The sequence below is a fragment of the Spinacia oleracea genome, chromosome 4, assembly GCF_020520425.1.
Source record: "Spinacia oleracea cultivar Varoflay chromosome 4, BTI_SOV_V1, whole genome shotgun sequence".
NCBI lineage: Eukaryota > Viridiplantae > Streptophyta > Magnoliopsida > Caryophyllales > Amaranthaceae > Spinacia > Spinacia oleracea.
This window is the reverse complement of record NC_079490.1, coordinates 158,373,248-158,386,526: the sequence shown is the minus strand read 5'-3', so window position 1 is coordinate 158,386,526 and position 13,279 is coordinate 158,373,248. Positions and strand designations below refer to the sequence as shown.

Below are 13,279 nucleotides of genomic sequence, written 5' to 3'. Positions count from 1 at the left end.
CAGTAAAGTGCCCAGACGGCATTTATTTTCTTTACTGCTACTGATCACATCCATACACTTCGTTGAATGCTACGCTTCACAATGGAGTGCCCCTTAACGGCATTTATTTTCTCCAAAGCTACTAATCACAACAACTTTATTATGGACTGCTACGCTTCACAGTAAAGTGCCCAGACGGCATTTATTTTCTTTACTGTTACTGATCACATCCATACACTTCGTTGAATGCTACGCTTCACAATGGAGTGCCCCTTAACGGCATTTATTTTCTCCAAAGCTACTAATCACAACAACTTTATTATGGACTGCTACGCTTCACAGTAAAGTGCCCAGACGGCATTTATTTTCTTTACTGCTACTGATCACATCCATACATTACCTTTGTGTGTTGATTTGTGCCGCGTTTGTTTTTTGCTTTTTTCTTCCTTCATTTATGGACTGGCCGTATTTGAGGACCGCCCTAATTATACATAACAGCAAAATGCGGACTGCTATTGCAATCAGTCTGCTCATACATGATCATTATAGTTTTTCAAACATAGTACTTTCTCAGAGTACTGGCGTTCCAGGAGTTTTTGAGCGCGGTACCATCCATTTGCATTAACCGGTATGATCCAGGGACTATTTCCTCCCATATCTGGTATGGTCCTTCCCAATTGAATGTCAGCTTTCCTTGAGCATTTCCTTTTCCTGTTGCCGCCGTTCTCCGCAGTACCAGGTCTCCCACTCCTATAGGCCGATGCTTCACTTTCTTGTTGTATGCTCTGCTCATTCTGCTTTTGTATGCTGCCGAACTTACTTCTGCTTTCATGCGGATTTCTGGCATGAAATCCAACTGGTGTCGCAGCAGCTGATCGTTTCTCTCCTCATCGTAGTGCTGGATTCGCATGGTTGGCAGAGCCATTTCTGCCGGTATGACAGCCTCAGATCCGAAGCTCAATTTGAACGGACTCTCGCCGGTAGCCTCCTTGATAGGAGTTCTGTTGCACCACAGAATTTCTGGCATAAGATCTGCCCATTTGCCTTTACAGTCTTCTAGTTTCTTTTTCAGAGCAGCCAGGATTTGCTTATTCGCCGCCTCTGCTTGCCCATTGCTCTGTGGGTGACATACTGATGAGTGAGCTAACTTTACTCTGTACAATCCCAGGAAGCATTGTATGGGCGCACAATCAAACTGTGATCCATGATCAAAAACTATTGCCTGCGGCAGCCCGAATCTCGTTATTATATTTTTCCATATGAATTTTTTCACCTGGTTTGCCGTTATTTTTGCTACCGGCTCTGCTTCTATCCACTTGGTGAAGTAGTCCACTGCTACTATCAAGAACTTGCGCCCTCCAGCCGCCATTGGGAATGGTCCAACAATATCCATTCCCCATTGTGCGAATGGGATTGGGTTCAGAATGGGCATCAAATCATTGGCCGGCAAGTTTATTACAGCTGAAAACTTTTGACATTTCTCGCACTTTTTTACATAAGCTCGACAATCTTCTAACATTGTTGGCCAGTAATAGCCTTGCCTTTGACAGATGATGGCAAGGGGTTTTCCACCGGCATGGTTTCCACATGTTCCTTCGTGCATCTCTTCGATCAGCCTTGCTGACTCGAATGCTGTCAGGCACCTTAAGAATGGCAGGCTAAATGACTTTTTGTACAACCGTCCCCACAGGATGATGTACCAAACCGAGTCCCTTCTTGTCTTTTTGGCCTCTGCAAAATCTGCTGGTAGGGCTCCAGTCTGTATGTATGTTTGGATATTATCGTACCATTCTGAGGTGGTTGTGATGGCCATGACCCGTATTATCTCCGACTCCGTACTTCGCTTATTCATGACTTCCATCATGACTGTTCTTTTCAAGTCAGCGACATTTGAACTTGCTAACTTTGATAGGGCGTCTGCCAGTGTGTTCTCTGCTCGGGGTACCAGATTAATGCTGAATTTCTCTAGCTGAGCCGACACCGACCTCAACTTCTCAAGGTATTTGACCATCGAAGGTTCTTTGGCCTCATATTCTCCGCTGAATTGACTTGCTACCAGCTGGGAGTCTGTTGTCAGTATTACTCTTTTGGCATCTGCTGCGAGGCACATTTGGATGCCGGCAATTGCTGCCTCGTATTCTGCCTCGTTATTTGACGCGTTAAACGTAAACTTTATAGCATACTCAAAAATGTCTCCTGCTGGCGATTTCATGATTATTCCAGCCCCACTGCCTGTCTGTGCAGCTGAACCATCCACTGACACATCCCATACTTCAGCTTGTACTTCATCCTCTTGGTATGACGCTTCAACTATGAAGTCCGCCAATGCCTGGGCTTTGATTGCAGTTCTTGGCCGGAATTCCAAGTCAAACTCGGACAACTCTATTGCCCATTTTAGCAACCGGCCTGATGTATCTAGCTTGCTGATGGCTTTTTCGAGAGGAAAGTTTGTTAGCACTTCGATTGTATGCGCATCAAAGTATGGTCTTAACTTTCTAGCCGCGATGAGGACTGCATATGCCATTTTCTCCACCAACGTGTACCTTGTTTCTGGGCCGTTTAGCACATGGCTCACAAAATATACCGGCTGCTGCCCTTTGTTTTCTGTTTCGGCTACCAGTACTGCTGCAACTGTCTTTGGCGACGCCGATATGTACAGTTGTAATTTGCCGCCCTCTTTTGCCCTTGCTATTGTTGGCAGGTTTTTTAAGTGACTTTTTAGAGCTTCAAAGGCCTCTTGCTCTGCCGGCCCCCATTTGAACTTCTTGTTTTGCCTCAGGGTTGTGAAGAAGGGCATTTGCTTATCTGCCGACTTGCTCACAAATCTGTTTAAGGCGGCCATTTTTCCTGTCAGCCGCTGTATGTATTTTACGCTCTTGGGTTGCGGCAGACTGATGATTGCTTCTACTTTTTCAGGGTTGGCGTCTATGCCACGCTCGCTGACCAAGAAACCCAGGAATTTGAAGGAAATAATGCCCTTGGTCCAAGTATGCATTCTATGTTAAGTCTAATAAATGCGGTTCAGTATTAATTAACAAGTTAATAATTCAGTGAGATCAAGTGAGCTGAATGCCTAGCTAGAGGCCGCTTCAGTTCAAGTGGAATTAATGATATTAATCCACAGCTTACTCTTGACTGAACCCGTAGGGTCACACAAATAGTACGTAAACGGATCAAGTATTTGATGGCATTAAATACTCCATCTATGAATATTCGGAACCGACGGATCTTGGTTTCAGTGGGAGCTAAGATCGTCACAGGCAAGAAATGAATACTCCGGAAACGATGATATTGCCGGAAACGGAAATATGGATCGTATCGGAAATATGAATATTATCCAAGTCGTAGATGTTGCCGGAAACGGAAACATGGTAAGTATCGGAAAATATTATTGGAAATGGAAATATTACCAGAATCGGAAATATTGCCGGAAACGGAAATATTGTCAGAATCGGAAATATTACCGGAATCGGAAAATAATTCCGGAAACGGAAATATTAAATATTTGTTCGAAACGGAAATTAATTCCGGAATCGGAAATATTAAATATTGTTCGTATCGGAAATAGATTCCGGAAATGGAAATTTAATCGGAAGCGTATCGTACGAATTAGCATCGGACGAGGCTTGCCGGACGAAGGCCCAGCACGAAGCCGGGGCCATCGCCCAGCAAACATGCGCGCCACAAGCCCAGCCAAGGCAGCGCCCAGGCCTACCGCAAGGCAGGCCCAGCGCGCGCCAAGGGCCACGGCTGCGTGGGCCGTGCTGCGCGGGCTGCTGCTCGCACGCGCATGGGCAGCCCTTGTGGCTGCCGTGTGTGTGTGAGTTTGTGCTCATGCGTGATTCCTGAATCTACAAGAGTCAGTATATGATTAAATTTCTATTCCTAATTGGATAAATTAATTAAATAGAACTCATGTAGGATTCTAATTCCAATTAATTCGTATCCTACTAGGATTACGATTCCTTTTCCATAACTCTATAAATAAAGGCCTAGGGGTCATAATTTATACACAAGTTTCAAAGTATTCAAAAGTGAGTTTTTGAGAGAAAATTAAAACACATCTTGCTCAAAAAGTGCCGAAATTTTCTAGTACCTTAAGGGCGATTCTAGTTGGTCAATCTTAAGGCGGATCCGGACGTGCTGTGGACCATCTACGGAGGGACGACACTTGGAGTCCTAAGAGACTTGTTCTTGTTCGGTTCGGGCGCAGCTAGGGAGGGCACGCAACAAAGAGTATGCATCTAAATTATGCTATATGATTATGTGTAAATAATATGTTGTCCTGGGTTAATGGTTGTTTCCGCATGATCTATGTAGTGTCATATGTATCATAACCTAACAGTGGTATCACGAGCCCCTTATTATTTTCATAATCTAAATTGCATGAACATGGTTAAATATTACAAATTTGCAAGAATTAAAAGGGGTGATTAATTTTCGTAATTGTTAATTAATTGCAAATTGCGTTTATTTAATTATACGTACGCAGTTTTTCGGCAGTTTCTTCGTTACTCATCCAAATCGAGTGATTTTTGTGTCAATTCCGCATGTAAAAGGCATTCTAAAATTTTGACAAAAATAATATTTTTCTGCCGAACCCAGAATTCTCAAATTCGAAGCCTAACTATGACTTTTCGAAGGTTTTAGTTTTTCGAATGCAAAATTTCGTAAATTTAAGATGTTAAATTAAATATTTGCGATTCTTGTTGATAAATCTTGAATTTTTGATTGACCTACTGCATATGTTTAACAAGTTTGAATGCCTAGTCTTGTTAATTATGCAATCTAATTTGTAATTATGATTAATTTGTTGAAAATTAGAATAATTTAGAATTAATTTGATTTTCATAATTAATTGTAATTTAATTAGAAACCTATGATTAAAAACCACCATAAAAATTGTAAATTTACGATAAATTTTAAATTTTTATGACCTAGACTTGAATCCATATCAATCGGAAATCAATTGGATAATAAATTTTCGATTTTTTCGCCCTAAAATTATGAAATTAATAATATTTATTAATTTGTCATTAATTTTAAATATAAATTTTAAAAATTTATGCGATTCGTTCAAATAACTTGCACGCACGAAGCAATGGACGCTTCGTGTTACCCTTAAGAGGTGTTGTATAATGCGGGCATGCGACGACGAGCAAGGGAGCTCGTCGCCCGTGCGGCACGAATGCAATGAGCAAGGGCGTAGTGCACGAGCACAAGGCAGCAGTCCTGCCTTGTGTCGTGTGCCACGAGCAATGAACGAATGGGCATGGGCGAAGGGCGAGCCAAGGCAGTCGCGTGTGGGCAGCAAGCGAGCTGCGCCACAACGCGCGCTGCCTCGCACAAGTGCGCGCAGCCTCGCGCGCAGCGAGCGCAAGCTCGCGTGCCACGAGCGCTGCGCCCAGCATCACTCGCGCGCACAGCGCGCGATGTCGCCCGCCCAGCGAGCGATGTCGCGCCCCAGCGAGCGATGGCTCGCGCGCACAGCGAGCGAGCCAGCGCGCCCAGCGAGCGATGTCGCGCGCCCAGCGAGCGATAGCTCGCGTGCGATGGGGCGCTGTGCGGAGGCTTGCGATAGGGAAGCAGCAGCTATGCGACGAGCGCATGGGCTGCGCGCACATGGCCAGCAATGGCTGTGTGCGTACGGTCCATGGGCGTGCAACGCGTAGGGTGTTTGCGTTACGATTAGATCGTTTTGAATGTTTAATTTGAAAATTTCAGTTCACGTAATTTTAATTAATTTTAAAATTAATAATTTGAATTATTTTCTTGGATTTTAATTTTGAATATTATAATTATAATAAATGTTATTTATTCTAATTATTTTACTAAAATTAAAATCATGAATTAATTTAAATACGACTGAAATTAAATTAAATTTTTGGATTCAATTATAAATTGATATGAGCTTTAAATTTTAATTAAATTTGTATGTTTCCGGTTGGACTAGAAATACATTTTTATGTTTAAAATTGGTAAAGCATATGAATTTATTGGTTTAAGTGGGAGCGCTTTTTAGTCATAAACTCTTGATTAGGTCTACAAATCCTTAAGGTTAAAACAACTCGATTAGAATTAATAAGGACTGAATAATTGGTAGATTATTGGTGCCCTTGATTAATTGCTGCAAATGTTTACGTGATGCATAATGTGTTTTACTAACCAGCTATGTGGGCCATTCATGATAATGAATGGGTGAATGGTATATATTGTATATGTACTGTTTTGCAGGTTATGAAGTGACTAGTATGGCCCAAATAGGATAGAAAATATGGTCTGCGTACCATTAATTTGAATGTAATTGGTCTAAAGCACCAAAGTTATTTTTCAATTCAAATATGGTCTGCGTACCATCAAATAGTTGTAATTAGTTATAGCTTATCCTATTTGAAGAAAATGGTGCCTCCCACGGAGATTTTCAAGACGGACTTTGAAGTCAAAGCTTCAAGATGAAGTCGGGCCATACTAGATCACAAATATCTTATGCATGTTTTGAGTTATTTATTGCTTTAAATATGTCTTAAAATGCATGAGATCAAAAGCTTGATTATGTTTCATGATTAAGGATTTTAGTTCACTTAAAATCTAACCAACATAGTAAGAGCCTTAAGTTCCAAACTTAAAAAATTGAGTTAAAAGGTGCCATGCCAAAATATACACTTGCTTGGATATCCTTTACATCAATCTAGTAATAGTTTTCGCTCAGCGAGGTGTTACTTATTGGTCCTAAAGGGGCAAGGTACACAAATAATTGTGAGTACATGTTAGTTTTGGTGAAACTCAACGATATAAGTAAGGAGTCCTTTTATGTCGTGGCAAAATCGATAGGTTTACCTAATAAGTTCTTAGACGTACCTATCAACCAAGAGTAGTTTCTAGACTATTAGCAAAAGGCTTTTGCTTACCTAAAATGTTTTAGGATTAAGTCGACAAACTGTGCTTAGTTCTTCAATGATTTTAGGATCTTGGAATCATTTTATTCACACCTGCCGGAACAATAAAATCGAGTAAAATGCTAATAACTTGTTTGAATTGCATGGTTGCTTTAATTTCAAGTTATTATTCATGATAAATGTTTAGACTTTGCATGCTTCAATGTATGTTTTAATTATTGTTTATAATTAAATATCTTGCACTGCAATAAATCCTTTTAGAAAGGTAACAGTAAATTTCCTCGATTGGTAGTGAATCCAAGAACGATTCACGGAAATGAGAGAAAGTGAGCAATTTAAAATGTACGTTTCTTATATCGACTTTTATGGTTGTTTTCGAGTATCAAAGTCGAATGGCAAACCGATTGGTGCTTGTGAATTCAAAATACAATGTGGTTTTGAGATCATAAAGCATTGAGTTTAAACGCTCGGCTTTACCAATGGTTAACAACCTAAAATCCTTTTTCCATTTAATTCTCGAATGAGTCTAGTTCCTGGACATTCGAATAGATCGATGCTTAGAGAACTTTAGAAGCTTCTGGTAAGATCATCTAGTTGAAACAGAATATTCAACATAAATTAAAATGGTAAAGAACCTTGTTGGTGACATTGGACATGTCTAACAAAGTATAAAAGTCAACACTAAAGAATTCAATTCTTAAGACTATAAGAAAGGGTACAAGAAATAGGAAAACGAGGAACAAATGAAAGGAATTTACGATTCCGTTTTCTACCTATAAATTTATGTTTAAAGAGAAGTGACCTAGCAATCAAACTTCCTTGGTATCATATACCGCTTGAGGTTCTTACTTCGGTAATAACTCAAATAATGGAAGCTAGGATACACTAATGACCTACAAGTGGGAAATGAAGCATGGCAATGCTACATTAGTTGTAGGGTCATCTAGTTTGTTTTAAGTCCTTTCAAAGGCTGGAACTTAATGGCTATTTTGTTCCATAATCAGCATACCTAAATTTCTGCTTCAAACACAGAAAGACTCACATTCAGAAGAACAAAAACAATGCTTGTTTGTTTGTTTATTTGAATGAAATGGTCAATTACTGGTTGAGTCAATATGCTTGATTAAAACAAACAACTCTTTAAAGAACTTTACTAGGTTCAAATCAAACCCTTGATTTGAGTTCCATTAAATCTTTGGCATTGTTGCTTAGACCATATCAACAAGTTAACATTCATAAGCTCTATTTTGATGGACTTTTGAAAGTTGGTTGATTTCTAGATCAACTTAAGACAAGCTAGTCTTACTTGTTGAAAGTAACAAAGAATGTGAACTATTGTTAGAACGCCTAGACGATAGAGTTCAAAGCTAAAGAAAGGTTTTATGACTTTATTATTTCACATGGATTTGAGTGAATATAGGTTTATTTACTCAAATGTGATATAAGTTGAATCTGTTTGGCTAGTTCAAAGATTCAGAAGTATAAAATCCACTCGGCAAGAAATCATAAAGATCTAGGTTAGATCATGTTGATGATTACTTGAGACCAAATATGATCATCAATGATTGTGTGTTGTAATTTCACAATCTAGCTCCATAAGATATGGCATATCTACGTTGGAATGATCGAAGTCAATTAGTACTTGATTCGATCAATGATGAATCATAAAGACTTTTCCTATAATTTCTAAAACAAAATGCTCAACTACCACCAAACTAAACCAAATTCGTCAAAGCTATTGAAAAGTAATTTCAGGATATCTTTTCAATTATATATATCTAAAGAGTTGCTAAACTCAGTGGGAGCTTAGTGTTTGTTATTCAACAAACTAAGGCCCAAGTCTAGATATATGTTTCATTGTGATTTATTCAAATGAGACACAAGGGTATTGTTTCTACCACGAATTTTTGAGAACATAATGTTTGTTTGCTCGAAATAATGTCCTTTTGGAGATTCGTTTCCAAAATGACAAGTGGGAGAAAATAAACCTCGAAAGTTTTCGAGGCGAACAACAAACATAAACGGACATTCCGGAGGCTTTTCGAAGTGCTTCAGAAAATCCGAACTTATTCTTTAAGGACTTTAGAAGTGGTTTTAAAGAATAGACATCTCTTAGAAGACTTTACAAGTGCTTCAAGGAGAACAGAATATTCAAAGGACTTTCAAGTGGCTATTGATATTCTATTGTTTGATGTTCTATACCCTAGTAGGCATAAAGTTCAAGTCACTGGAACTATGAGATTCTTCTATTAGATAGTGAAGAAACATGGAGTTCAGGTCACTGAAACTATGCAATTCTTCTATTAGATAGTGAAGAAACCTACAACTTGCAGTCAAACTATTATCATGTAGATTAATGAGTTTGTGACTTGTAAGAAAGCTATGACGAAACCTAGATTCCCTAAAATGGTTAGAGGCCATATATAGACTCAAATGTTTTAAATGGTTAGAGGCCATAAAACATACTCAATGTTTTGATGACAAAATTGAAATTTTGTTGATTTGCAAGAATGGGTTCACACCTATTGGTTGCAAGTTTGTTTTAAGGATAAAAACCATCAAACAAGAATTGTGTTCACACACAAAGCTAGATTAGTTGCTAAAGGTTACAAGCAAATTCATGGCATGGATTGTGTTGAAACCTCATGCATAATCATAATGCTCAAGTCTATAATTCAAGCAATGATTGCATATTGGTACATATGACAATTGGATGACAAAACGTATTCCTCAATCAAATGATGGAAGAAACTATGTACATGGAATGTCATAGGATTTGTGGATCCAAATAAATGCTTGAAAAGAAAGCTAGCTTACGAAATCTAAGTACAGATTTAAGCAAGCAATTGGGAATTAGAACTGTATTTTAGTGAAGCTAATAAGTATTTTAGTTTCATAAAATATACATGATTCTTATAGATATATAAGAAGTTTAGTGGGAGTACTTAAAACTTAATTGGTCCTATGTGTATTACACACATATCTCTCTATTGTGAAATAACATTCAAATGCTAATGACTTAGATTTGAGATTATTCATCAATGATGGACCATGGCGAAACTTAGTACATACTGGGTATTAAGATCTATTTACAAAGATCTTATGATATTGTTTTGGATTAAGTAATGGCATTTACTAAATCAAACACGAAAGTCTCCATTGGAGATGTTCGACCCATGTGAATAAATCTAAGTAAAGGATGTTTTAACTATGTATAAGCATTTACTAAGTTAAACATCAAAGAGTCTAAATGAGATTCTTAACCTATATTATATGTCAAAGAATTTAGCTGAATTTAGTATCTACTGAAACTAGATAAGCTAAAGTTACATGAATAGAATTCAATTGGGAAATATTCTGCAAAAGAATTTATCATGTATGATATAATATGAGGATCGCCAAAAACGTATCGTATGACTTTAGGCATGACGAACATATACCAATCTCTATTGATCTAAGTGAAGATCAACTAGATTGAGATCAAGAATACTTATGGTACTTGAAATGGTACATAGGAATAGTTCTTGATTCAAGGAAATAAAGATATGCTAAATATTGATGCTACACGCATAAACACTGGCAAAGGATCAAGCAAGACCCTTTGGAGTTAACCATTGATAAGGACGAGCTATAGAGCATCGTGTTTTGAAATGGCAACATGGATTGGAGACCATGAGTTGTTGCGTGGGAAATTAAAATATTAATTTCTATGTTCTAAGATACAGCTGGAAAGTCTTCCACATATCTGTGAACTGCTTGGATAAGTAAATCCAAACAAAGCATCACTAGCAACCTACACAGTTGAAGTAAAAGTAATTATTGCCTAAGAAGCAATAAAACAGGGTTGTTTAAAGTTCTTCACTGAACTTGGGTAGATCACCTATCTGCTGGCTTGATGGTTCTTCATTGAAAAATGCGTAGAACCACTCTTGAAGCAAGAAAAACGTCTGCTAACTTGATGGTTCTTCATTGAGAAATGCGTAGAACCACCATTGTAGCGAGAAAGACTAGATCACAAAATAAACAAACTCGAAAAGATCTTATCATCATATCTCAAAGAACATTCGATGAAAAGGATGTTAAGATTGGCAAAGCATGATAACTAAACCTATGCAACAAGTGAGAAGCAACACTCACGTTGTAGCACTGGAAATCAAGCATAGCTTTGAATTCCATGAAATGTTTTAAAGATGGGTTTGAGGCCCATGGTTATAAAACATTGGGGATGAACATTTATCATATATGAAATGTATTTTCATATTCCATTTAATCTTGGTTTAGTATTAAATGATGAGTCCCTTCAAATTTGACGATATATTCAAGATAGACTGTCAGGACCAGTCCTGTGACTAAGAAATGTCTATCAAGTGAACTTGAATGTCAAAGGTTGAAAATGGTCCCTAATCGGAGTTTTCTATAAAATTGGACGCATAGAAAACGTTAGACGATTAGAATGCAAGATGACTAGTAGTTCTGTTTCTTGAACTATGTGGACATGGCAATGTTATAATCATTTGCATAGATACTTACTTTGGGAAGACTAGTATCGGACAAGACCTATGAAACTTTACTGTAAGAGATGAAAATCTGTCATAAGTAAATTTCATTAAATTATTAGACACTAAATCCTCAATACCTGAGTGATTTGAGATTACTTGTTTGAGAACTGGTTGCTTTGACGTTGACCAACCGTCGCACCGTAAAAGGAGGCTATAAAGGCAACGCTCAGGTAATCACCTATCAAACGAAGTCTAATCTCAAGATCGCAAGATTGGGATTGTCCTCCCATAAATCGGGATGAGATGCTTAAAAGTTGTATAAGGCCACTCGGAGAGCTAGAAACTGTGAAATGCATGGCCGTGCTCGGATGAATCATAGGCTATGATTATCTGTTTATTTGATCAGTTGAACTCTGAAACCGAGGAACACCTCTGGACATAATAAGGATGACAACTCTTACCTTATGTTCAAGAGCAAGCATCGAGCGACAAAGGAATTAGGAAATGCACACTTGTCCCTAAGGACAAGTGGGAGACTGAAGGAAATAATGCCCTTGGTCCAAGTATGCATTCTATGTTAAGTCTAATAAATGCGGTTCAGTATTAATTAACAAGTTAATAATTCAGTGAGATCAAGTGAGCTGAATGCCTAGCTAGAGGCCGCTTCAGTTCAAGTGGAATTAATGATATTAATCCACAGCTTACTCTTGACTGAACCCGTAGGGTCACACAAATAGTACGTAAACGGATCAAGTATTTGATGGCATTAAATACTCCATCTATGAATATTCGGAACCGACGGATCTTGGTTTCAGTGGGAGCTAAGATCGTCACAGGCAAGAAATGAATACTCCGGAAACGATGATATTGCCGGAAACGGAAATATGGATCGTATCGGAAATATGAATATTATCCAAGTCGTAGATGTTGCCGGAAACGGAAACATGGTAAGTATCGGAAAATATTATTGGAAATGGAAATATTACCAGAATCGGAAATATTGCCGGAAACGGAAATATTGTCAGAATCGGAAATATTACCGGAATCGGAAAATAATTCCGGAAACGGAAATATTAAATATTTGTTCGAAACGGAAATTAATTCCGGAATCGGAAATATTAAATATTGTTCGTATCGGAAATAGATTCCGGAAATGGAAATTTAATCGGAAGCGTATCGTACGAATTAGCATCGGACGAGGCTTGCCGGACGAAGGCCCAGCACGAAGCCGGGGCCATCGCCCAGCAAACATGCGCGCCACAAGCCCAGCCAAGGCAGCGCCCAGGCCTACCGCAAGGCAGGCCCAGCGCGCGCCAAGGGCCACGGCTGCGTGGGCCGTGCTGCGCGGGCTGCTGCTCGCACGCGCATGGGCAGCCCTTGTGGCTGCCGTGTGTGTGTGAGTTTGTGCTCATGCGTGATTCCTGAATCTACAAGAGTCAGTGTATGATTAAATTTCTATTCCTAATTGGATAAATTAATTAAATAGAACTCATGTAGGATTCTAATTCCAATTAATTCGTATCCTACTAGGATTACGATTCCTTTTCCATAACTCTATAAATAAAGGCCTAGGGGTCATAATTTATACACAAGTTTCAAAGTATTCAAAAGTGAGTTTTTGAGAGAAAATTAAAACACATCTTGCTCAAAAAGTGCCGAAATTTTCTAGTACCTTAAGGGCGATTCTAGTTGGTCAATCTTAAGGCGGATCCGGACGTGCTGTGGACCATCTACGGAGGGACGACACTTGGAGTCCTAAGAGACTTGTTCTTGTTCGGTTCGGGCGCAGCTAGGGAGGGCACGCAACAAAGAGTATGCATCTAAATTATGCTATATGATTATGTGTAAATAATATGTTGTCCTGGGTTAATGGTTGTTTCCGCATGATCTATGTAGTGTCATATG

The 13,279-nt window shown here is 38.8% G+C and overlaps 1 protein-coding gene across 1 annotated transcript; it reads right to left on the bottom strand.

Annotated features, from left to right (window-relative positions):
* Nucleotides 1-532: 532 nt before the first annotated feature.
* LOC130472080 (uncharacterized) lies at nucleotides 533-2,821 on the bottom strand. Its single transcript, XM_056842503.1, has one exon. It carries the CDS (start codon nucleotides 2,819-2,821, stop codon nucleotides 533-535), a length of 2,289 nt encoding a protein of 762 aa, XP_056698481.1.
* Nucleotides 2,822-13,279: the final 10,458 nt, after the last annotated feature.